Genomic DNA, 27,063 nt, shown 5'->3' on the forward strand with positions numbered 1-27,063 from the left:
CTCTAGAGCCAATGAGATAATGACTCTGAACAGTGGGGGCAGATTTGTAAAGGAATACATCTTTAGACCCTATCTTTTAGATAATAGAACCTCTCCCAGGGCTGAGTGCCATGAGAGGAGAATGTATTCCATCTACCGTAATTTGAGTAACCTAGACATAGACTTACCACAGCTGCTGTGTTTGTTTGGTGAAGGGAAAAAAGTCAAAACCATATGTTACTTTCAATAACATAATCCCTCAACCAACCAACCAACATAGAAAAACATGGAAACCATTTCAAGTTGTATGAACAAAATACACATGGTATACACTTCCTGCTAAATGTTTGTCTTGCAGTTGTGAGTGCACTTCAGTGTGCCGGCTATGTCCACTCTAGTAGGTGAGACTGGAGGTTCAAAAATATGGACTCATCAACTCCTTATAACCTAACATTGAATAGGTGAAAGTGAGTATTCCACTTCATTGAACTCTTCAATCCATACTGCGAGGAAAATATAAATGGAAATAGGGTCCTAAATCAATGGATGGGCCTTACATGCCCCATAGCCACCACATGTGCGTCTGTGAGAGCGGACATTGAAGAGGTCATAGACTACTTACAGATGAACAAGAAAAACAACTTGCACAATCTCGAAAGGCGGTTCCGTAAAATAATTCAGGACAATTGTCAACGGGTGTAAATTATGACAAAGGTTTCTTTTCACGACTGAACTGTAGGGTATGTAATTTTTGTGCGTAAAATGCGTAAACAACTTCTCCGAAATTGTGGTCTTGCCTGTTATGTTAAATATTTACCAGCTGGTGGCGCTTTCACGATGCCACAGAGTGGTGGATTCAATTATGCTGAGCCGCGGGGCACCCGTTTATGGACCGGATTAATGCAGGATTTTGTAGGGAGCCGTAGTCTGAAAAAAAGTACAGCTATAGTAAAAATATATATTATTTTACTGCAACCAACCACAGGAGCCTGCTCACAATGTTCAAAACACACCAGAGAGCATATTTTTTCCCCCCACAGATTATCAATAGTTTAAAAAAAACATAGCTGTGGTATAAAACAAGCAGATACTGTATTCCTAGTCGGCAGGGCCACAATTTGGGCAGCATGCGGGCCAAATATAGAACGGCTTGTTGTGGCCATAGACATATAATCCATTGAAGGGTTTTGGAACCTCTTTACCTGCCAATTTGACTGTTAAACTAATGTGTACACTTGCAATGGCTGTCATTGATATATCTTCATCTGGTTTTGGACTCGTGATTTGAACCGGAAAACATGTTGAGGGAGGCACTCCCTTCTCAAATCGAACACTAGCCTAATCTGCTCGGTTGTGTTGTCAACAAAGCAGCATGGTGCATAGTCCAGAAACATACATCTGTTTGAATTTTCAAACTAGTTTTCATTGGGGGACGTTTTTATCAAAAGCATTCACTTTTGCATGTGAAAACACAGAATCCTACTCATTACGGCACGTGATTAATTAGGCCTATATCACGTATGTTTTAGGACCACATTCCTTCTGTTTTTAACCGATTTCGCCTGCTTTGAACTGGACACCTGGCTCACGAACGAATGCAATTTACTTTCAACCGGTGCCTCATACGATTACCCGGCCAGATTAATCGAATCCCCTTAATGGCAGCAGTAATGCTCGCAGAGCGCGCAGCCACAGATTGACAGAATTGAATCAAGGGGAAGAGTGTACGAGAAAGAGAAAGCTATGCGTCTTGCTACAATATGTCATTTTTGGAATATAGTAACGTTTAAATGTTGAGTTTGGGGATTTTTTCCACCAAGGCGTGACCGTTTTTGGTGATGGTCTAGCAGATTGCAGTCCGTGGTTGAGACGAGTGTTCCGCTTGATCAAGTCTTGAAGAAACCAGCAGCGTTTTACAACTTGCTTATACAGTGAGTAGACACCAGCCGCACTATTGTTCTTTGCTAACTGGACTAGTACATGGATTTCTCAACCATATCTGCCATAGAACTACACAGCTGATTCAAGTAACCAGCTCGTCTTCAAGCTTTTATAATTTGAATCAGCTGTGTAGTTACAGGGCAAAAGAACATAACGTGCACCCGGAGGGCCCCAGGGCCGAGTTTGGGAAACCCTGGTCTACTAGGCCTATCCTACTGTTAAGATTAGTTTAATTTAAAGGCAAATGGCTAAATTTCAAAACAATCTCTCAATGTAATTAGCATATGAATTGGTCAATTCAATTATTCCAAAGTCGAAATCCTGTAGACCTACGTATTAAATGTGTGCAAAAAAGTAAAGAGGCGAGGCAATGACAAGTCACGTTTTGTATTCATAATTGTAGCCTACACCAAACGAAATAAAATAACACATGTGGCGGCCTCAAGAGTTGACACTGCCAAAGTAAATAATGAGTATTAGGACTTTTCCACAACAGTATTCACCTATTACACTGTCTTCATTTATATCCATTGATAAATGGTAACGCTCTGATTCAGCTTTGCATGTAGTACCTTGAATTCCTCAGATGGAGACTGAAACACATGACTGTCCTCATATAAAACTAAGAATGTAATGCTTGTTTGAAGCAGTAAGATATCAACAATCTGTCTAAATGATCATTTACCTCATGTGTATGTATTAAGGAAATAAGATGTGCCATCTCAAACATACTAAAATATCAATACAATATGAATGTGTCCATTAAAATCATCAAATTCACTCTGATTGACATAATTACTTTTCTAATCAAAATGTCTTATCCTCTTCTGAACACGTGTTATTGTCTGCCACCCTCTTTAGTGTAACTGGCCCTTTGCCAGACAGTTAAAAAGAAATTGAAACACTCATTGGTGTTATTACTAATGATTTGTACTGGTGTTTATTGTTTACCCATTCTGTCTCCTGTGGGATTCTAGATTGAGGAGAGAGAGTACAGCATACAATGGCTCACACTGTCTGTTGATGAATACAGAAAATAAACGCATCCAAATTTAAGTTTGGTGCTTATGGTCACCATGAAGGGAGTTATATTAACCATTAGTTCACACGACGAAGGGACCAATCACAAATGCTGTTTTATTTTTCACTTTCCATATGTGATATATTCTTTGTTGTATAGTCAAAGTTGTATCGTCAAAAGTTCCTTTTATTAGGGGTTTCTACCAAACTGACTTGTTGTGAATAAAAGTCTGAGCGTGATGATGTAGTTCAACGTCAGGGTTGTGGGTCTGATTCCCAGGTGGGACCAATATGGGAAGAAGTACAAAAATGTATATACTCACTACTGTGAGGCCCTCTGGATAAGAGTGAATGCTAAATTACTAAAACATATTTTTTGTATTTTTATGGATAGGCATTTTACAATAGTAAAACATATGACTTCTTGAGTTTCTATTGTTAGTATAAAAACAGGACGACAACAAGAAGCAGTGTCATAGTACACCACACCTAAAATATGTACGTTATTTAGACCATTGTGTTATTGTGGCGTTAGTGCCCCATTCTCCTTTCCTTCCCCACGCCCCTCCCATATCCTCTCCCCCTCGATCGGACCCTGTTTTCCCAGATCGTCTTTCAGTGAAAACAAACACATACAAATCTATTTGTCGTTTAAGATTAACATCTTCCACTCTGCGGCAGTTTCTTAAAGACTGATATGTTTTGGTTGGCATACAGCAATAGTGTTTGAAGAAAAATGAGAGGATTGTTGTTTAAGAAGAACGCCTATATTTTCCATAGAGCGGGGAAAATAACTTGAATCGGGCCAGGATGTAGGATGGTTTTATTTCACAAAACAAGTGCTGGACACAACCCAGCCCAGAGTCTTTGGCTGCAGATCTTGAATGTCATGTTCAGCAGTGGACTGTTGACTTTGTCATGTTTCGTAACGCGACCGAACGGTCAAACTCAATACCCCCAGGAAAACCAGGAATTGTGGACAGCGCTCACACTACTGAGTCACTCGTTGTCCGTGACATCAGATAGGCGTGTGCAATTGCCCCTTCGCTAAGCCCGGCGTCTAAATGTTTCTGCAACCAACCGCAGCACTCCCAATGGATAGCAACGGTCGTCGAGTTCAACACCTCCGACATGTTCATGTTTAAATCCCATGAAAGCCAGTGAGGGCTATAAAACAGTTTTGCTTTGACTGCATGCTGACATTGACTTCAGAGCCATTCAGCTAGCTACACTGTTACAGATTTTAACCAGGTTCCGGTGAAGCAATTGTAATGACAGTCCACCACAAGATACCCAAGAGTTTCTTGATCAGCCAGGGGTAGTTGTGTTGAATTTAGATGTGTATTAGACACACCGTTTTTTAGATAATTGTGAAGGGATTTCGCCAGCGGTTGAATGGAATTGGGCATTCCGGGAAAATGTTATCGGAGGTTGCAACAGTAACTAAGGGGGGCTGGGCTTAGCGAAGGGTACATTTAAAATACCTCGACTGTGTTCGAATACCAATATACTAACATACTGTATACTACATACTATATACAACTAGTTAATTTTAGTATACTATAAACAAACAGTATTCTTTCAGTTGAGTGTACTTGTGCTTCACCTGTCTACCGGAAGTTTATGCTGTTGCTTTGCAACTTCTTGCTAGTTTGTTAGCATAACAAATACTAGCTAGACATCTTATGACTTCATTGTAGTAACAATGTCCATTGAGAACGCACAACACATATACCGCTAAGAATGACGTGAATAATCAAGTCAATAAATGTTGGGTAGTTAGTTGGATAGCATATTGTAATGAAACAGCAGGGAGCCGGTCTCGAACCCTGGACCTTCGAGCCCGAGGTCCTGCGGCAGGGTCGATTTCCACGCTTATAAACCCAGGGTCTTTACAATATAGTTAATATACTGGCAAGTTTGATGTGTTAGTAGCCAACTTACCGGTACATACAAGCAACTGCTGTAATGCTATGCGGTTCGTAAGGCTGGCGACTGTGGCGTAGCTAACAAATTAACATAACGTGTAACTTCATTTACTTAAAAAGTAATTACTTTATTACGTTGCTCAACATTTTCTTGACATTTGTCATAAAATACATTTTATAGAAAAAGCCATTTGTATCCACTGTAGGTTTTCTCTTTAACCCTAATCAAGCGCACTTGATACTAATAATTACCTGGTTGATAAGCTGAATCAGGTTAGTTACAAGTGGGGTTGGAGCGAAAACCTACAGGAAGGTAGCTCTCCAGGAACAGGGTTGGAGAGCCCTGGTTTAAAGTGACTAGTGATCCATTTATTAATGTGATCAGTGACTGGGTCTCAATGTAGGCAGCAGCCTCTCTGAGTTAGTGATGGCTGTTTAGCAGTCTGATGGCCTTGAGATAGGGGCTGTTTTTCAGTCTCTCGGTCCCAGCTTTGATGCACCTGTACTGACCTCGCCATACGGATGGTAGCGGTGTGAACAGGCACTGGCTCGGGTGGTTGTTGTCCTTGATTAAAATGTTGGCCTTCCTATGGCATCGGGTGCTGTAGGCGTCATGGAGGGCAGGTAGTTTGCCCCTGGTGATCAAATCAAATGTATTTATATAGCCCTTTGTACATCAGCTGATATCTCCAGAGTGCTGTACAGAAACCCAGCCTAAAACCCCAAACAGCAAGCAATGCAGGTGTAGAAGCACGGTGGCTAGGAAAAACTCCCTAGAAAGGACAAAACCTAGGAAGAAACCTAGAGAGGAACCAGGCTATGAGGGGTGGCCAGTCCTCTTCTGGCTCTGCCGGGTAGAGATTATAACAGAACATGGCCAAGATGTTAAAATGTTCATAAATGACCAGCATGGTCAAATAATAATAATCACAGTAGTTGTCGAGGGTGCAGCAAGGCAGCACTCAGGAGTAAATGTCAGTTGGCTTTTCATAGCTGATCATTAAGAGTATCTCTACCACTCCTGCTGTCTCTAGAGAGTTGAAAACAGCAGGTCTGGGACAGGTAGCATGTCCGGTGAACAGGTCAGGATTCCATAGCCGCAGGCAGAACAGTTGAAACTGGAGCAGCAGCACGGCCAGGTGGACTGGGGACAGCAAGGAGTCATCATGCCAGGTAGTCCTGAGACATGGTCCTAGATCTCAGGTCCTCCGAGAGAGAGAAATAAAGAGATAATTAGAGAGAGCATACTTAAATTCACACAGCACACCAGATAAGACCAGAGAAGTACTCCAGATATAACAAACTGACCCTATCCTCCCGACACATAAACGACTGCAGCATAAATACTGGAGGCTGAGACAGGAGGGGTCAGGAGACACTGTGGCCCCATCCGATGATACACCCACTTTGCCAAAGCACAGCCCCCACACCATTAGAGGGATATCTTCAACCACCAACTTACCATCCTGAGACAAGGCCGAGTATAGCCCACAAAGATCTCCGTCACGGCACAACCCAAGGGGGGGCGCCAACCCAGACAGGAAGATCACATCAGTGACTCAACCCACTCAAGTGACACACCCCTCCTAGGGACGGCATGAAAGAGCACCAGTAAGCCAGTGACTCAGCCCCTGTAATAGGGTTAGAGGCAGAGAATCCCAGTGGAAAGAGGGGAACCGGCCAGGCAGAGACAGCAAGGGCGGTTCGTTGCTCCAGAGCCTTTCCGTTAACCTTCACACTCCTGGGCCAGACTACACTCAATCATATGACCCACTGAAGAGATGAGTCTTCAGTAAAGAGTCTGCGTCTCTCAAGTAGGTTGGTAGACTATTCCATAAAAATGGAGCTCTATAGGAGAAAGCCCTGCCTCCAGCTGTTTGCTTAGAAATTCTAGGAACAATTATTAGGCCTGCGTCTTGTGACCGTATCGTACGTGTAGGTATGTACGGCAGGACCAAATCAGAAAGATAGGTAGGAGCAAGCCCATGTAATGCTTTGTAGGTTAGCAGTAAAACCTTGAAATCAGCCCTTGCCTTAACAGGAAGCCAATGTAGGGAGGCTAGCACTGGAGTAATATGATCCAATTTTTTGGTTCTAGTCAGGATTCTAGCAGCCGTATTTAGCACTAACTGAAGTTTATTTAGTGCTTTATCCAGGTAGCCGGAAAGTTGAGCATTGCAGTAGTCTAACCTAGAAGTAACAAAATAATGGATACATTTTTCTGCATAATTTTTGGACAGAAAGTTTCAGATTTTTGCAATGTTGCATAGATGGAAAAAAGTTGTCCTTGAAACAGTCTTGATATGTTCGTCAAAAGAGAGATCAGGGTCCAGAGTAACGCCGAGGTCCTTCACAGTTTTATTTGAGACGACTCTACAACCATCAAGATTAATTGTCAGATTCAACAGAAGATCTCTTTGTTTCTTGGGACCTAGATCAAGCATCTCTGTTTTGTCCGAGTTTAAAAGTAGAACGTTTGCAGCCATCCACTTCCTTATGTCTGAAACACAGGCTTCTAGCGAGGGCAATTTTGGGGCTTCACCATGTTTCATTGAAATGTACAGCTGTGTGTCATCTGCATAGCAGTGAAAGTTAACATTAGGTTTTCGAATGACATCCCCAAAGGTAAAATATATAGTGAAAACAATAGTGGTCCTAAAACGGAACCTTGAGGAACACTGAAAATTACAGTTGATTTGTCAGAGGACAAACCATTCACAGAGACAAACTGATATCTTTCCGACAGATAAGATCTAAACCAGGTCAGAACTTGTCCGTGTAGACCAATTTGGGTTTCCAATCTCTCCAAAAGAATGTGGTGATCGATGGTATCAAAAGCAGCACTAAGGTCTAGGAGCACGAGGACAGATGCAGAGCCTCAGTCTGATGCCATTAAAAGGTCATTTACCACCTTCACAAGTGCAGTCTCAGTGCTATGATGGGGTCTAAAACCAGACTAAAGCATTTCGTATACATTGTTTGTCTTCAGGAAGGCAGTGAGTTGCTGCGCAACAGCTTTTTCTAAATTTTTTGAGAGGAATGGAAGATTCGATAGGCTGATTTCTGGGTCAAGGTTTGGCTTTTTCAAGAGGGGCTTGGTGATGCGTTGTGCAGACCGCACAAACCTTTGGAGAGCCTTGCGGTTGAGGGCGGTGCAGTTGCCGTGATACAGCTCAACAGGATGCTCTCGATTGTGCATCTGTAGAAGTTTGTCAGGGTTTTGGGTGACGAGACAAATGTCTTCAACCTCCTAAGGTTGAAGATGCGCTGTTGTGCCTTCTTCACCACCCTGTCTGTGGAGGTGGACCATTTCAGTTTGTCTGTGATGTGTACGCCGCGGAACTTTCCACCTTCTTCACAGCTGTCCCTTCGATGTGGATAGGGGGGTGCTCCCTCTGCTGTTTCCTGAAGTCCACGATCTTCTCCTTTGTTTTGTTGACGTTGAGTGAGAGGTTATTTTCCTGACACCACACTCAGAGTGCCCTCACCTCCTCCCTGTAGGCTGTCTCGTCGTTGTTGGTAATCAAGCCCACTACTGTTGTCGTCTGCAAACTTGATAATTGAGTTGGAGTCGTGCATGGCCACGCAGTCGTGTGTGAACAGGGAGTACAGGAGGGGGCTGAACACGCACCCTTGTTGGGGCCCCAGTGTTGAGGGTCAGCGAAGTGGAGATGTTGTTTCAGGACCCAATTGCACAGGGTGGGGTTGAGACCCAGGACCTCCAGCTTGATGATGAGCTTGAAGGGTACTATGGTATTGAATGCTGAGCTGTCATCAATGAACAGCATTCTTACATAGGTATTCCTCTTGTCCAGATGGGATCGGGCAGTGTGCAGTGTGACAGCGATTGCATCGTCTGTGGACCTGTTGGGGCGGTATGCAAACTGAAGTGGGTCTAGGGTGGCCGGTAAGATGGAGGTGATATGATCCTTGACTAGTCTCTCAAAGCACTTCATGATGACAGAAGTGAGTGCTAGTCATTTAGTTCAGTTATCTTTGCCTTCTTGGGTTCAAGAACAATGCCGTGACGGTGGCACTGTATTATCCTCAAAGCGGGCAAAGAAGGTGTTTAGTTTGTCTGGAAGCGTGATGTCGGTGTCCGTCACTACAGACTGGGGTTCAATCCCAGACTGTGTCACAGCTGGCCGGGAGTCCCGTAGGGTGGCGCACAATTGACCCAGCTTCGCCCGGTTTGGCCAGAGGATTTGCTAGAGCACATTGAGCCAAGAAAAAACCCAACTTCAGTCATCAGTTGAATGGTTTTTCCTCCTACACATTGATGCGTCTGGCTTCCGGGTTAAGCGAGCAGGTTTTGAGAAGCACCGCGGCTTGGCGGGTCATGTTTCAGAGGACGCATGACTCAACCTTAGCCTCTCCCGAGCCCGTTGGTGAGTTGCAGCAATGAGACAAGATCGTACCTACCAATTGGATATCACAAAGAAAAAAAACAACCTAGTTTGTATAATTTTGTATTAATTATTGTGTAGTTTGTATAACTTCTTCGGCGTGATATACTCCTCTGTTTATATTCACATTTACTAATCAGGCAGAATACACAGGAAAAATGTGAACTTCTTTTCTTTTTCGGATCTCCCTTGGAGTTTCCAGTTACTATATACACTGAGTTTTCCAAATCGTAGGAACAACTTTTGCCTTCAGAACAGCCTCATTTCGACGGGCATGGACACTACAAGATGTCAAAAGCGTTCGACAGGGATGCTGCTTCCCACAGTTCTGTCAAGTTGGATGGATGTCCTTTGGGTGGTGGACCATTCTTGATACACACAGGAAACTGTTGACTGAAAAAACCCAGGCTGGCATCTACTACCATACCCTGTTCAAAGGCACTTAAGTATTTTCTTGCCCATTCACCCTCTGAATGGCACACATACACAACCCATGTCTCAAATCTCATGTCTCAAATCCTTATTTAGCATGTCTCCTCCCCTTCATCTACACTGATTGAAGTGGATTGAACAAGTGACATCAATAAGGGATTATAGCTTTCACCTGGTCAGTCTATGTCATTGAAAGAGCAGGTGTTCTCAATGCTTTGTATACTCTGTGTATAGTGGGAGAGCAGTCTGTTTCATGGAAGCTCAAACTTCAAGAATGTAACATAATATTTAGACGGGACAATGGGCTCAAATTCAGCAAATGATATGTTGAGACCTAGAAGAATAGATAAGCTACTATGAATACATATGCAATGGTGGGGATCACAGTACCAGACTCTGGACTTATACTGTATGTTTCGGTTTGTAAGCACACCCTACTTAATGGCAGCGGGCCAGCTTAAGGGTGATGTTCAGTCGGGTTAACTCTTCTCTCATGTTTTTCTAGGGATGAACAGCATGGCAACTTCCCACATTCTCTTCATTTGCCTTCTCCTCATCCTAACAGTTGTGTCGCAGGAGCCGCCAACTTCTGAACAAGGTACTTTTGATTAATGATGAACCAGACCAAACCAGAGGGGCTTTCCTTTCACTGGACAATCAATACAGACCTATCAGATTCCTATAAGTACTTCCTATGCATGTATAATTCGTAGTAAGGACAGTCTTGTATGTACACTATGTAGTATTATATACAGTGCCTTGCGAAAGTATTTGGCCCCCTTGAACTTTGCGACCTTTTGCCACATTTCAGGCTTCAAACATAAACATTTTTTAAGAATCAACAACAAGTGGGACACAATCATGAAGTGGAACGACATTTATTGGATATTTCAAACTGTTTTAACAAATCAAAAACTGAAAAAGTGGGCGTGCAAAATTATTCAGCCCCTTTACTTTCAGTGCAGCAAACTCTCTCCAGAAGTTCAGTGAGGATCTCTGAATGATCCAATGTTGACCTAAATGACTAATGATGATAAATACAATCCACCTGTGTGTAATCAAGTCTCCGTATAAATGCACCTGCACTGTGATAGTCTCAGAGGTCCGTCAAAAGCGCAGAGCGCATCATGAAGAACAAGGAACACACCAGGCAGGTCCGAGATACTGTTGTGAAGAAGTTTAAAGCCGGATTTGGATACAAAAAGATTTCCCAAGCTTTAAACATCCCAAGGAGCACTGTGCAAGCGATAATATTGAAATGGAAGGAGTATCAGACCACTGCAAATCTACCAAGACCTGGCCGTCCCTCTAAACTTTCAGCTCATACAAGGAGAAGACTGATCAGAGATGCAGCCAAGAGGCCCATGATCACTCTGGATGAACTGCAGAGTTCTACAGCTGAGGTGGGAGACTCTGTCCATAGGACAACAATCAGTCGTATATTGCACAAATCTGGCCTTTATGGAAGAGTGGCAAGAAGAAAGCCATTTCTTAAAGATATCCATAAAAAGTGTCGTTTAAAGTTTGCCACAAGCCACCTGGGAGACACACCAAACATGTGGAAGAAGGTGCTCTGGTCAGATGAAACCAAAATTGAACTTTTTGGCAACAATGCAAAACGTTATGTTTGGCGTAAAAGCAACACAGCTGAACACACCATCCCCACTGTCAAACATGGTGGTGGCAGCATCATGGTTTGGGCCTGCTTTTCTTCAGCAGGGACAGGGAAGATGGTTCAAATTGATGGGAAGATGGATGGAGCCAAATACAGGACCATTCTGGAAGAAAACCTGATGGCGTCTGCAAAAGACCTGAGACTGGGACGGAGATTTGTCTTCCAACAAGACAATGATCCAAAACATAAAGCAAAATCTACAATGGAATGGTTCAAAAATAAACATATCCAGGTGTTAGAATGGCCAAGTCAAAGTCCAGACCTGAATCCAATCGAGAATCTGTGGAAAGAACTGAAAACTGCTGTTCACAAATGCTCTCCATCCATACTCACTGAGCTCGAGCTGTTTTGCAAGGAGGAATGGGAAAAAAATCCAGTCTCTCGATGTGCAAAACTGATAGAGACATACCCCAAGCGACTTACAGCTGTAATCGCAGCAAAAGGTGGCGCTACAAAGTATTAACTTAAGGGGGCTGAATAATTTTGCACGCCCAATTTTTCAGTTTTTGATTTGTTAAAAAAGTTTGAAATATCCAATAAATGTCGTTCCACTTCATGATTGTGTCCCACTTGTTATTGATTCTTCACAAAAAAATACAGTTTTATATCTTTATGTTTGAAGCCTGAAATGTGGCAAAAGGTCGCAAAGTTCAAGGGGGCCGAATACTTTCGCAAGGCACTGTACATAGGGGAGAACCAGGATGAAAGTAACTTAGTTTTTTCCCTAATTACTTAGATCGATAAAGCTAGAGACACCATATTTCATGACAAACAACTTACAGTATATATGTCCTCTACCATAAGCAACTATAATTTCTTCTTTAGGGTAAATTAGTTTAAATGAAATAGACCAAGACCAGAACTACTGCAATGTTACTTTTGTAACTTCCAGTGGGGCGAGAGTAACACAGCCTTGGGGAGGAAGTGACAGCTTGTGAAAAGTGCACAATATCTTATGCACATGTCTTATCCCCATGTTTCTGGTTTGTAATGCTCATTACTTTCGACAAATGTACTATCAGACATCATTTCATGTGTTGATTTGAATAATCCATGTTAAAGGTTAGAAGTGTATGAAAATGAACCTTGCAACAACATCTCAATGTTGCTGCAATCAATCATAATATTTTTGACGTACAATATTAATCAGACTAAAAGGAATCACATAATGGCTGTATTAATCATCATTTCCTAATCTCACTTTAATGGGAATGTAGAAAGAGATGTTTCACCATTTTAAATGACTATTCATGCATAGCCCTACCAATCAGGTGTGCTCCAGCTGTCCTTGTCATGTGCACTCCTCGTGTCTTGATAGAATAAAACATTTTTATTTTCTTCACAAAACTCATCATGCTTATCACATTTCCATGGCTTGACACAAGGTAATTGACCCACATAATCATAAATATGTATATATTTTTAACCACTAACTTGTTGATTTAAAGCTTGTGAGAAGTGGATCCATCCAGTCAATTTATTAAAGCATAATGTCATATAATGTTCAAACATTCAGTCACTTGTTGATATCTTGCTAACATTATAAAAGCAATATGAACTGTCCTTAAACAGTTTATTCTATTTTATTCCAGGTTCATCAGTTAACATTGTTACTTTCGTCCCACCCCTTTCTCCTGTAACTTCTCCCAGGCTAACACCCAAGACTAGCTAGCATGACACTTGAAATCTATACTGTCATTTATCCACTAGATGGTTTAAGAAAGTGACATGTTTGGAACCTTAACCTCTCAATGTTGTTTTTCCTCATTTGGCGTGATGTATTTAATAAATGGCCTCCCGAAGAACATGGAGGCCAGTGGTTATTTAGAGAGTGTTCAAGCTTCATCAATCCGCTGCCTTGGCTGTCAGGGGAGCACGCTTCGTCCCCCTCCCCATTAAAACAGCCATTTCCTATCTCCGTCCCTACTATTACCCAGCAGCTGTGCAAACACAACCCTCTCTTTCCCTTTGATTAAAGTCATGATGAATGTTTGGACTTTTCAGTCCTAACGTGGAGAGAGTAATTCATGATAGTTTCCAAAAATAAATGTGCGTCTAAAATAAATATACAGCAAGCATTTACCTGTTCTGTTTTGTTCAAGAAATGAAGTGAATTACATGTGCAATGTGCCATTTCCCCATTTATGGTAGAGGAAAGCTTGAGTGAAGGACATCTGATATATACTGTACTTATGTGGGCACTTTAAAGCAGTAGCTGCAACCAAGGTATTCTCCTTCAATTGAACAGATTTAAAGCACTGAGGTAAAACCTTGGATTATAAAGCTTTTCTTTCTGTTTGTGCCCCCACCTCCTGCACCTCCCACCGATTTATCTCAGACAATAACCTCTTAGGCTGGAGTACTGATGATTTTCAGAAAAAAAGTGTCAATTAAATTTTTGTCTGGGATCTTAAATTCTTTCAACTATTCTGACAGAGTGAAGTAACACTTACTGGAAACAGAGGAACTTTGTCGAAGCAGCAAAGCCTACACAAATCGGACAAAACAGACTCACGTTAGAGGGAAAGACTCTGCTCAATCAGTCATCGCTAAAGAGCTCTAATATAAAGTGTATAATGTTACGTAACATGAAGAAACACTTATGAAAATGTGACTTCACTCACCATAAAGGTGAACCACCTAGGAATAAAACTTCCTGCACTCAAACTTTGTTCATTCAACACTCTTGAATGAAGGGGGCCTCTGAATATCTAAACCGTTTCCCACAGTGCACTACTCACTGCTCCCACACTGCCCCTTCAGAATTCCTGGGAATCCAGTTCCTGGAAAGCACTCGATGTGCAGCGTGCCCCGTGCAACACTATGTGCCCATACGTGCATGCTTATTTAAAGAACATGCTCTAACATATTGTATTAGTCTGTATAATACACTAAACACAGTGCCATTGCATTATCATAAAACATGTTGCGTTTTCACAACTGCTATATTCAATTATTTATGTAACATTTAAACCAGAGTGTGTAATTAAATCATTCATACTGTATATCTGTGATCTAGTCCTCTGAGAGTTAACTGTGTGCCAGACAGTTACAGTATAATGATACCCCCTGGTGTGTAGGGGAGAACCGGGACAAAAGTAACACATAGAATGACATACATTTTCTCAGATAACTAACTTCTGCGTTAAGTTGTCATGTTCCTAAAGTGGAGGACGAGCTCCCTGTTAAAAAAACAGCCCAGCCCAACCATGTTTCACAGAGTTAAACAAAGTGGTTTTGAGCCATTGAAGGAGTAAAAAAAACAGACCCGGAAGGGTTTTTCATTTGTAGAGTTTAAGGCAATAGCACCATCCCTTTCATCTGTATAGATAGGATATGTCAGTGACATTGTAGAGAGATAATAGGGAATTTGCCTCTATAAAGCATCCAGTTCTAGCACTCCTTGCATGTGTACTCTACAGGCATTTAGAAGCCCCTTGATTAAAATAGACATTTCCTCCCACCGTACCTCCTATTTGACAGCAGCCGATCAAACACAACGCTCTCTTTCCTTTGATTAGTCAGGATGAATGTTTTGACATTTCAGTCCTAATGTGAGAGATTTTACGTTATTAAAGGCAATTAAATGTACTCTGCACTGCAGGGATGTCAGGGGAAACGGGTTGTAATGGAAAAGAGTTCACCTTCCAGTGACTGGAAATACTAGAATAACTGGAACTCAAAAGTGTATGTTTTCTTGGAAAGTGTGTTTTGAAGTTAGAGCTTCAACGTTTTGTTGGAGCCAGTGATATCTGCTGCGCACCTTTGCTTCTGTGAAAACTAGCGACCTGAACTTGGCGAACACTAATCAAACAGCACTCACTCACGTCCACATTCAAGAACATTCACAAGTACTGTCTCAATTTCTGCATAGCACGCACACGCACACACACACACACACACACACACCACTAGTCCCTGAATCCTAATCAGTCACAGGAAATGTACCTAGTATGAAACCCTTAAGCGTTGCCAGGTGTTGGATAGATTTTTCCTCTTAATTCTAAGGGAGTTCCTGGGAGGAAAGGATCTGGTAAACAGGTTATTTTTAACCTTTGCGCCCCCTTCCCCCCTTGTTGAGCTGCTAACCAAGCCAGTGGTATGCATCACTCCTCAGAAGAGCAATACACCGTTGAAGCTGCCATCTCCCTAGGCGCCAGGGCCCTTCAATCAGCTGTTGTGCTGTCCCACTCATCGGTGTTGATGTGGCAGACTGACAGCTCTTGCCAGTGTCATTATGGGAGATGGTACTTAAGTCACTCCTCAGGGCTGTGAACAGACAAGAGTGTTTACCTTAAGCGCCCCTCTCCCCGAGGACACATTAGTATAATCATTTAATATAGCACAGACAGACCAGGACAGCACTTACCTGTTATAAACAAGATAGGAATGGTAAATTATCATTATACAGCTTATTTATTGGTTCCTTTATTATCTCAATGAGCAGAAGGTAACAAGATAAGCAATATTACAACGTTTTCATGTGTAGAGGTAGTAATTGGCTTCTGAGAAAATCATTCCAATTGAGCAGTTTAATTAGGAATTTAATTGTCCGCTGTCATTTCCTGCAGAAACAGAAGATATCTGAAGAGTAGTGTCCATTACTGTGAGTAGAGGTTTCACACCTTGTACTATGTAGTTCTGAGAACCGGTAACGGAGAGGATTTACCAGAAAGTCCCGTGGGCAGTATAGTCTGGCTGACAATTTGAAGGTCTACGGATACTTCCAGGAAAACACAGCTGTCCGCCCTGTGGCTATTACACATGAAGAGCAGCTCAGCCCCGTAAATGGTTTCTATATACAGCAACGGGCGTAGTTCAACTTGACTGGGTGTGTGTCATTTTAGGATAATTAAAAATGGGCGCAAAGTTAATGTTTAAGTTAGAGTTTTGACTGTTTGCAAGCCTTATAGACTGTGTGTGCTCACCTCTCTCTTTCTCACGCTCTCCCTCTCAGCCCTGCCCCAGATCCGCCCCCAGATCACTGGCTGTGTCTCCCATGACATGAACACGTTCCGCTGCAGATGGAATGTCGGAACATTCCAGAACCTCACAGAGCCCGGAGACCTGCGGATGTTCTACTACATCAATAACAAGAAGTGAGAGAAAGAAGAGTTTGTTCACTGATAGGCCAATTCATTTTTCTTGTGAAATAATTTGTAGTTATTAGCCGTATGTGAGTCTCTTCCTCTTACCTACATGTCAGGTGCATGATGTTAGTCTTTCTTCCAATCAGCACACTATTAAACCCCCCATGTTGTCTCCCCATGCCTGCAGCATATCTCCCAAAGAGTGGAGTGAGTGTCCTAACTACATGGCTGACAGGATAGACGAGTGCTTCTTCAATGAAAGCTACACGAAGGTCTGGATAACCTACAGTGTCCAACTCCGCTCTGGCGATCAGGATAATCTCTATGACGAGGTCATCTTCACTGTGGAAGACATCGGTGAGCCTGGCCTCTTACCCCCTAAACCATAGTTACCTATACAGTGCTTTCAGAAAGTGTTCACAACCCCTTGACTTTTTCCACATTTTGTTGCGTTACAGCCTGAATTTAAAAAATGAAATACTGAATTTTATATATCACTATTACACAAAATAAAGAAAAACCCTTGAATGAGTAGGTGTTCTAAAACTCTTGACTGGTTGTGTGTGTGTGATATATATTTCAGAACACCTACTCGTTCAAGGGTTTTGCTTTATTTTTACTATTTTCTACATTGTAGAATAATAGTGAAGACATCAAAACCATGAAATAACACATATGGAAACATGTAGTAACCAAAAAACTAATCAAAATATCTTATGAGATTCTTCAAATAGCCACCTTTTGCCTTGGTGACAGCTTTGCACACTCTTGGCATTGAAGTCATAAACAGCTCAATGCTTGAAGCACAGCGACGAGCTGCTGGCAAAACGCACGAAAGTGCTGTTTGAATGAATGCTTACGAGCCTGCTGGTGCCTACCATCGCTCAGTCAGACTGCTCTAGCAAATCATAGACTTAGTTATAACATAATAACACACAGAAATACAAGCATTAGGTCATTAATATGGTCGAATCCGGAAACTATCATCTCGAAAACAAGACGTTTATTCTTTCAGTGAAATACGGAACCATTCTGTATTTTATCTAACGGGTGGCATCCATAAGTGTAAATATTCCTGTTACATGGCACAACTTTCAATGTTATGTCATAATTACGTAAAATTCTGCCGTGCAATGAACGCAAAAGTAGTGAGACAATTTCACCTGGTTAATATTGCCTGCTAACCTGGATTTCTTTTAGCAAAATATGCAGGTTTAAAAATATATACTTGTGTGTATTGATTTTAAGAAAGGCATTGGTGTTTATGGTTAGGTACAGTTATGCAACGATTGTGCTTTTTTCGCAAATGAGCTTTTGTTAAATCATCCCCCGTTTGGCGAAGTTGGCTGTCTTTGTTAGGAAGAAATAGTCTTCAGAGTTCACAACGAGCCAGGTTAGCAGGCAATATTAACTAAATATGCAGGTTTAAAAATATGTACTTGTGTATTGATTTTAAGGCATTGATGTTTATGGTTAGGTACACATTGGAGCAAGGACCGTCCTTTTTCGCGAATACGCACCGCATCGATTATATGCAACGCAGGACACGCTAGATAAACTAGTAATATCATCAACCATGTGTAGTTAACTAGTGATTATGATTGATTTGATTTTTTTTATAAGATAAGTTTAATGCTAGCTCGTAACTTACCTTGGCTTCTTACTGCATTTGCGTAACAGGCAGCCTCCTCGTGGAGTGCAATGTAATCAGGTGGTTAGAGCGTTGGACTAGTTAACTGTAAGGTTGGAAGATTGAATCCCCGAGCTGACAAGGTACACATCTGTCATTCTGCCCCTGAACAAGGCAGTTAATCCACCGTTCCTAGGCCGCCATTGAAAATAAGAATGTGTTTTTAACTGACTTGCCTAGTTAAATAAAGGATAAATATATGTGTAAAAAATAATAATAATAAAAAATAAATTAAAAATCGGTGTCCAAAAATACTTGAAATTGGCCATTCCGATTAATCAGTCGACCTCTAGTTAAGACACTTGCCAGTTGGTCCGCGCATGCTTTGAGTACACGTCCTGGTAATCCGCCTGGCCCCACGGCTTTGTGAATGTTGACCTGTTTTAAAGGTCTTGCTCACATTGGCTACGAAGAGCGTTATCACACAGTCGTCCAAACAGCTGATGCTCTAATGCATGCTTCAGTGTTGCTTGCCTCGAAGCAAGCATAAAATGCATATAGCTCGTCTGGCAGGCTCACTGGGCAGCGCACGACTGGATTTCCCTTTGTAGTCCGTAATAGTTTTTAAACCCTGACACATCCGACGAGAGTCAGAGCCGGTGTAGTGGGATCCAGTCTTAATCCTGTATTGAAGCTTTGCATGTTTGATGGTTCGTCTGAAGGCGTTGCGGGATTTCTTATAAGCGTCTGGATTAGTGTCCCGCTCCTTGAAAGTGGCAGCTCTAACCTGTAGCTTGATGCGGATGTCGTCTGTAATCCAAGGCTCCTGGTTGGGTACGTACAGTCACTGTGGGGACAACGTCGTCGATGCACTTATTGATGAAGCCGATGATTGAGGTGGTATACTCCTCAATGTCCTTGGATGAATCCCGGGACGTATTCCAGGCTAATAAAACAGTCCTGTAGCGTAGCATCCGCGACATCTGACCACTTCTGTATTGAGCGAGTCACTTACTTTTTGCTTGTATACAGGAATCACGAGGATAGAATTATGGTCAGATGTGCCAAATGGAGGGCGAGAGAGAGCTTTGTATGCGTCTCTGTGTGGAGAAAAGGTGGTCTAGAGTTTTCTCCATCTTTTCTTCACGCAAATGACGGGGATTTGGGCCTGTTCCCCTGAAAGCAGTATATCCTTTGTGTCAGACTCGTTAAAGAAAAAAATCTTTGTCTAGTTCGAGGTGAGTAATCGCTGTTCTGATGTCCAGAAGTTATTTTCAGTCATAAGAGACGGTAGCAGCAACATTATGTACAAAATAGGTTACAAACAACGCAAAAAAATTAACAAAATAGCACCGTTGGTTAGGAGCCCGTAAAACGGCAGCCATCTCCTCCGGCGCCATTCTTAAGATCTTGGCTTGCATTTTGACTCAAAGTGATCTTGACGTTAACAAGTAACATCAATGAAGGATCATTGCTTTCACCTGGATTCCCCTGGCTTCCTATGTTATGGAAAGAGCAGGTGTTCTTAATGATTTGTATACTCTGTGTGTGTAAAATATATATATATATATATATATATGTGGACACCCCTTCAAATGAGTGGATTTGGCTATTTCAGGCACACCCATTGCTGACAGGTGTATGAAATCGAGCACACAGCCATGCAATCTCCATAGACAAACATTGGCAGTAAATTGGCCGTACTGAAGAACTTGTGACTTTCAGCGTGGCACCGTCCTAGGATGCCACCTTTCCAAAAAGTAAATTCATCAAATTTCTGCTCTGCTAGAGCTGCCCCAGTCAACCGTAAGTGCTGTGCTGCTATTGTGAAGTGGAACATCTAGGGCCAACAATGGCTCAGCCGTGATGTGGTAGGCCACACAAGCTCACAGAACAGGACCGCTGAGTGCTGTGCATAGTGTGTAAAAATTGTCTGTCCTCGGTTGCAAAACTCACTACGGAGTTCCAAACTGCCTCTGGAAGCAACGTCAGCACAATAACTGTTCTTTGGGAGCTTCGTGAAATGGGTTTCCATGGCCCGAGCAGCTGCACACAAGCCTAAGATCACCATGCGCAATCCCAGTTGTCGGCTGAAGTGGTGTAAAGCTTGCTGCCATTGGACTCTGGAGCAGTGGAAACGCATTCTCTGGAGTGATGAATCACGCTTCACCATCTGGCTGTCCAACAGACGAATCTGGGTTTGGCGGATGCCAGAAGAACGCTAACCTGCCCGAATGCATTTTGCCAACTGTAAAGTTTGGTGGAGGAGGAGTAATAGTATGGGCTGCTTTTCATGGTTCAGGCCCCTTAGTTCCAGTGAAGGAAAAACTTAACTCTACAGCATACAATGACATTCTAGACGATTCTGTGCTTCCAAATTTGTGGCAACAGTTTGGGGTAGGCCCTTTCCTGTTTTAGCATGACAATGCCCCATGCACAAAGCGAGGTCCATACAGGAATGGTTTGTCGAGGTCGGTGTGGAATAACTTTACTGCCCTGCACATAGCCCTGACCTCAACCCCATCAAACACCTTTGGGATGAATTGGAACGCTGACTGCGAGCCAGGCCTAATCGCCCAACCTCACTAATGCTCTTGTGGCTGAATAGAAGCAAGTCACTGCATCAATGTTTCAACATCTAGTGGAAAGCCTTCCCAGAAGAGTGGAGGCTGTTATAGCAGCAAAGCGGGGACCAAATCCATATTAATGCCCATGATTTTGGAATGAGATGTTCGACGAGCTGGTGTCCACATATTTTTGGTCATGCAGTGTGTGTGTACAGTATATACAGTATATTGCCTAGTTGTGTAGATATATTGAATTTTGTATGTGCCGTTCAGCATTTCAAGTGATGAACCAACTAATGTTTTCCAGTGGAACCAGACCCTCCAATAGCGCTGAACTGGACCCTGCTGAATGTGGGTCTAACCGGGAGCCACTTTGACATCATGGTGAGCTGGGAGCCGCCACACTCTGCAGACGTGTCTATGGGCTGGATGACGCTACAATACGAGGTGCAGTACCGTGAGGTCAATTCAACACTGTGGAGGATGGTGAGTCTACACCCTAGCAGTTAGCTGACTAGTGGTGGCTTTTCTGCATGATAAATTAGCAAGACATTCTACTGCACTGATGGATAAAGTAACACAAGCATTTCACTGCACCTGCCAGAAGACCTGCAAATCTGTGTATGCATTCAATTAACTTTGATTTGATTACCCTTCCATGAGGACTCTGACTCTTTTGGTGAAACTGTTGCAGATCCCACCATTGTGACATTTCAGAATCTTTACATAGGGCTCTATTCAATCCGTATCGAGGAAGTTCAGCATTACAGCATGGTTTAAATTCCCGTGTTAGCGGAGACTGCATTCACGGTAAACGGTGTATATTGTCAGCTAAATCCTAAATGACCTTACCATTTCTATCACGCAATCTGCAACGCTTCAGCGACACAGATTGAATAGATTCCTAAATGTAGTTTTCAGTGCTCTTATACACCTTCATCTGGACAGACCTGCTAAGACTGCTGTCCATGTAATTTTGACATGACCAAGTTTTACTGCACTATTTTAAAAGTACCTAATAATCAAGTCTTATGCCTCCTTCTCCCACGTTGTAATTTAGAACAGACAGCCTCTTTCCCACTCTGTCCTCATTCTCCCCCTTTCATGTTATCTCCCTCCATGCAAGGGAACATGAGTCTAATCTTGCGGGTAATCTACCAAAGTGACATACCAAGGTTCTACTGCTTTCGTTGATTCAGGTCCTTATATGGATGAAGCATGCCGGTGTAAGTTGTCTCGCCTGCTGTGTGGGTGCTATTCACCAACTTACTGGTGTGAAACCTGTCTGTTTTGACTGCACCCCCTAGGTGAACCTTGAGAAGGGGAGGCAGCGGTCGCTGTACGGGCTGCGCACCAACACAGATCACGAGGTCAGGGTGAGGTGCAAGACGCTGGCATCCCGTAATTTTGGGGAATTCAGCGACCCCATAGTCATACACATCCCCACTAAAGGTACTGACATGTATAGTTTTTATATACTGTCAAATAGAATGTAACATGTTATAACATATGATGTCTCTGTTTTGAATCATATTAATTGCGTTCTATATATGTGTGCTCAGAGTCCCGATTTCCAGTTACTGTCCTGCTTGTCTTTGCTGCCTTGGGTTTAGCAGTCATCCTAATACTGGTCATCTATTCCCAGCAACAGAAGTAAGATATTTACTTTTGCCTGTTACTGTCTTAACATAATATGTTCAACCTCTTCAGATAAATATGAAGTCTTATGCAACATGTGTGCCTGTTAATAACTATTCCTCTATCTTCAAGGTTGATGATGATTCTCCTGCCTCCAATTCCTGGTCCCAAAATCAAAGGAATCGACCCTGAGCTCTTCAAGGTATTAATTTGACACAATTTTTAAAAATCAGGGAGACAATATGAAGTACCAGCGAGGTTGTAATAGATGTATGTTTCCCCTTTAAACTAACTCTGAGGTATTATGTTGTTGTCCATATAGAAAGGTAAGTTGGCTGAGCTGACCTCCATCCTGGGCGACCACCCTGACCTGAGGCCAGAGCTGTACTGTGAAGACCCCTGGGTGGAGTTCATCGAGCTGGACATGGAGGAGCCCAACGACAGGCTGACTGAGCTGGACACACAGTGCTTGATGGACCGCACGCCCTCCTCAGACTGTCCCCCTCTCACCATTGGCTTCGGAGATGACGACTCTGGCCGGGCCAGCTGCTGTGACCCTGATCTGCCTGAACCAGAGGCCTTTCCCCTCTCCAACACCAGCCCCAGCCTGGAGCCCTCTGGTGCCAGCACTGAGGCCAGCTCCCCAGTCCAGACCCCCACCACAGGGATGACTCTCTGGGCTGTCCCTGGCAGGGAGGACCTCTATACCCAGGTGAGCGAGGTGAGACCCACTGGCGAAGTGCTGCTGATGCCTGAGGAGCAGAGCAAGGTTGAGAAGGATGCAGAGGAGAAGGCTAAGGAGGGAAAGGAGAAAGAGAAGCCGAGGAAGGAGTTTCAGCTGCTGGTGGTGAATGCTGACGGGGGAGGTTACACCACAGAGTTAGACGCTGGGAAGATGAGTGCCAAACTCCCCACTGGGAGAGGCAGCCAGCCTGCCCCAACAGAGGATAGTAGGCTTGTGCAGGGACAGCCCTTTGGGGAGTACCAGAGCCTGTACTTTGAGGCTGAAATGCCCCCCATCCCACCTGCCTCGCCCGTTTCCTCACTGCTCCCTCTCTCTGTCTACACCATGGTGGAGGGAGTGGACAGGCAGAACAGCCTCCTTCTGAAGCCCAGCCCCCCACCTGCACCCCAGCCAGTCCTAACCAAGCTGCCCCTTCCTACACCTACACCAGAGGGGTACCTGACCCCTGACCTACTAGGAAATGTTACACCGTAACTCAGAGGTGTAGAGACGATGCTATTGCACACAGATCAGAAGTGGCATTGGAATTCAGTGACTATAAATCAAAGAGTAGGGTGCCAAATGGTATACCTCCAAAAATGAGGGAGGTTCCCCTGCCTGCCCCACCTCTTATCCTTCCTTCTCCCAACATGACCGCTACAGACATTTTGAGGTTTGGTAAGAAGGATGGGGAGGTCAGGAGAGGGGTTTGTTCTTCAAGGTCTGAACTGATGTGCCACACCTGTCTGCTAACACCTTAACTGAGAAAACAAAGGATATAGAAGGACAAGAAGGGATTATGGTCTCTCATAGGAGCTGGCTGTATGAAATATCTTAACATATTACTAATATTTTTGAAGAACATTATCTATAAGTTACTTTAATTGCCAGCACAAGATACATATAGTTAACTTAGTGGTGTTGATAATGTTTACAATAATCCCAATTATTGGTTCTTACAACTGAAAAGTATTTACAGATCGGAATATTGTCAAAAGGGAAACATTTGGTAAACAAGTGGGAATACACCATCTGTGTTCTGCCGATTGACTGTGGCTTCTCAACCAGTCTATAAGAGTAGGTCATTGTTGTTTTTCCATATATACACAAATGTGTTTTATAAAAAAGTATATATTTTTTCTGCTTACCATGATGTACGCTTACAAAAAGGGGACTATCAAATGAGTGTCAGATGATCCTTCTGGGGAACTGGAAATGGTAATGGTTCTTCACTGTACAGCTATAATGTTATAAATAAACATATGTCACATTAAAACTGTACTGATTCCATTAATTTCATGTAGTACTAATGCTTTGAGTTGTAGCCATTGGACTAGGCTCCATTTGATTTCACAGCGTCAAATGAATCTAAGATCCGTAGAATTTAAATGAATTTTAAAGTAGCCACCCATCAGGATTGTGTTATCTTTAGTGATAGAGGGAGAGAGACCAGTCATGAGCAGATGAACATGAATGACAGACCTCATTCACCTGCACACCCTAATTGACAAACAAACAAACCAAAACAAGGGCAAAGTCTTCTCATGCTTTGTTGATTTCAAAAAAGCCTTCAACTCAATTTGGCATGCGGGTCTGCTATACAAATTGATGGAAAGTGGTGTTGGGGGAAAAACATACGACATTATAAAATCCATGTCCACAAACAAGTCTGCGGTTAATATTCTTTTCACAGGGCTGTGGGATGAGACAGGGATGCAGCTTAAGCCACACCCTCTTCAACATATATATCAACTAATTGGCGAGGGCTCTAGAACAGTCTGCAGCCCCCTACTAGAATCTGAAGTCTACTGTTTGCTGATGATCTGGTGCTTCTATCACCAACCAATTAGGGCCTACAGCAGCACCTAGATCTTCTGCACAGATTCTGCCAGATCTGGGCCCTGACAGTAAATCTCAGTAAGACCAAAATAATGGTGTTCCAAAAAAAGGTCCAGTCGCCAGGACCACAAATACAAATGACATCTAGACGCCGTTGCCCTAGAGCACACAAAAAACTATACATACCTCGGCTAAAAGATCAGCGCCACAAGTACCTTCCACAAAGCTGCGAACAATCAATCTGAGAGACAAGGAAAGAAGGGCCATCTATGCCATCAAAAGGAACATACAATTTGACATACCAATAAGGATCTGGCTAAAAAATACTTGAATCAGTTATAGAACCCATTGCCCTTTTTTCATTGTGAGGTCTGGGGTCCGCTCACCAACCAAGAATTCACAAAATGGGACAAACACCAAATTGAGACTGCATGCAGAATTCTGCAACAATATCCCCAGTGTACAACGTAAAACACCAAATAATGCATGCAGAACAGAATTAGGCCGATACCCTCTAATTATCAAAATCCAGAAAAGAGCCATTAAATTATACAACCACTTAAAAGAAAGTGATTCCTAAACCTTCCACAACAAAGCCATCACTTACTGGTCCTGGGGCTCTGTTCACAAACACGAACAGACCCCACAGAAGCCCCAGGACAGCAACACAATTAGACACAACCAAATCATAGGAAAACATTGGAAAGAATTATCAAAAACAGCAAACTAGAATGTTATTTGACCCTAAACAGAGAGTACACAGTGGCAGAATACCTGACCAAACTTAAGGAAAGCTTTGACTATGTACAGACTCAGTGAGCATAGCCTTGCTATTGAGATAGGCCACCGTAGGCAGCCCTGGCTCTCAAGAGAAGACAGGCTGTGTGCACACTGCCCACAAAATGGTGGAAACTGAGCTGCACTTCCTAACCTCCTGCAAATGTATGACCATATTAGAGACACATATTTCCCTCAAATGACACAGATCCACAAAGAATTTGAAAACAAACCCAATTTTGAAAAACTCCCATATCTACTGGGTGAAATGCCACCGTGTGCCATCACAGCAGCAAAATTTGTGACCTGTTGCCACAAGAAAAGGGCAACCAGTGAAGAACAAACACCATTGTAAATACAACACATATTTATGTTTATTTATTTAACCATTTGCACCTTGTTACAACACTGTATATATACATAATATGACATTTGAAATGTCTTTATTCTTTTGGAACTTCTGTGAGTGTAATGTTTACTATTCATTTTTATAGTTTATTTAACTTTTGTTTATTATCTACTTCACCTGCTTTGGCAATGTTAACATATGTTTCCCATGCCAATAAAGCCCCGTGAATTGAATTAGCTCTTTGGTCTGGTGTGAATAGTCAACAAAGTGACCAATACTAGGAATGTTGGTATTTACATTAGTACTTTTACCAAAGTCCAGTTCCAATCAAACATGAACTTGTATTGGAGCTGTCCTTCTCAAAGTAAGGTAAATAGGCCTCAATGATAAACGCTATTTTAAAAACTAGTTTAAAAACTATATTTACAGTCTGTGTCTCCCTCTGGTGGTACTGTAATGTAACATCAGTTCACCTGAATATGTCCTGCAGAGCGAGGTCTAGAATTGAGGGGACTACAGCAGCAGTGTGAGCTGAGGGAATAGTCTCATCTGTTAGATACAGTACTTCATCTATTGTCTAATTCTAAGCTGTCTTGAAAAGGTTGGAATAAAATTAAATGGTAACACTCTGCTTTTCAGCTTTGAATTATCTTCTGTAGGATAGTGTCAGATGTGAAAAAAGCAGCGTGAGAGGACAGTAGAGGTGAGGGCAGAAGGCTTAAATTAACTGAATCAAACAATTATATTCTTGCATAATTAAATAGTTTGGATTTAAAATTGACATGACAAAACAGAGAAACAAAATGTGTTGCCACTGCTTCCCCCTTGTGGCCGGGTGTGGTCAGGAGCGGGAGGCTGAGGTTCAGAGGCTGGTGGCAGAGATTGTTGCTGTGGGACAGAGACACCAGAGGGAGCTCGAGATTGTGATAGCAGCACAGGAGAGAGGTGGAAAGCACTCACAGAGCAAACATAAGCACATATTACACAAACACACTGAGTGACTGATAGTGATCCTCATTCCTGCTCATGGAGAGCTGCAGTGTTTCATGTTTGTATCCCAGCTTAGTG

At 42.7% G+C, this 27,063-nt stretch overlaps 1 protein-coding gene across 2 annotated transcripts; it reads left to right on the plus strand.

The window, feature by feature from the left end:
• The first annotated feature begins 1,442 nt into the window (after positions 1–1,442).
• On the plus strand, positions 1,443–24,306 carry ghr (growth hormone receptor). 2 transcript variants are annotated; one of them, NM_001124731.1, is given in 9 exon segments: positions 1,679–1,910; positions 10,212–10,304; positions 16,339–16,480; positions 16,659–16,828; positions 20,976–21,154; positions 21,976–22,120; positions 22,231–22,321; positions 22,439–22,508; positions 22,629–24,306. In NM_001124731.1, coding segments are annotated over 8 exon segments (1,785 nt in total). In that variant the 5' UTR covers positions 1,679–1,910; positions 10,212–10,213; the 3' UTR covers positions 23,526–24,306.
• Positions 24,307–27,063: the final 2,757 nt, after the last annotated feature.

Source organism: Oncorhynchus mykiss, chromosome Y (genome assembly GCF_013265735.2).
Source record: "Oncorhynchus mykiss isolate Arlee chromosome Y, USDA_OmykA_1.1, whole genome shotgun sequence".
NCBI classification, from domain to species: domain Eukaryota; kingdom Metazoa; phylum Chordata; class Actinopteri; order Salmoniformes; family Salmonidae; genus Oncorhynchus; species Oncorhynchus mykiss.

What these genes read in the sequence shown, in the direction of transcription:
- ghr (XM_021590219.2), top strand. Translation starts at nt 16,386, where the DNA reads ATGAACACGTTCCGCTGCAGATGGAATGTCGGAACATTCCAGAACCTC. An exon ending in TACTACATCAATAACAAGAA is followed by an intron (nt 16,481 to 16,658) that starts GTGAGAGAAAGA and finishes CCATGCCTGCAG; the next exon opens with CATATCTCCCAAAGAGTGGA. An exon ending in ATCTATTCCCAGCAACAGAA is followed by an intron (nt 22,322 to 22,438) that starts GTAAGATATTTA and finishes TCTATCTTCAAG; the next exon opens with GTTGATGATGATTCTCCTGC.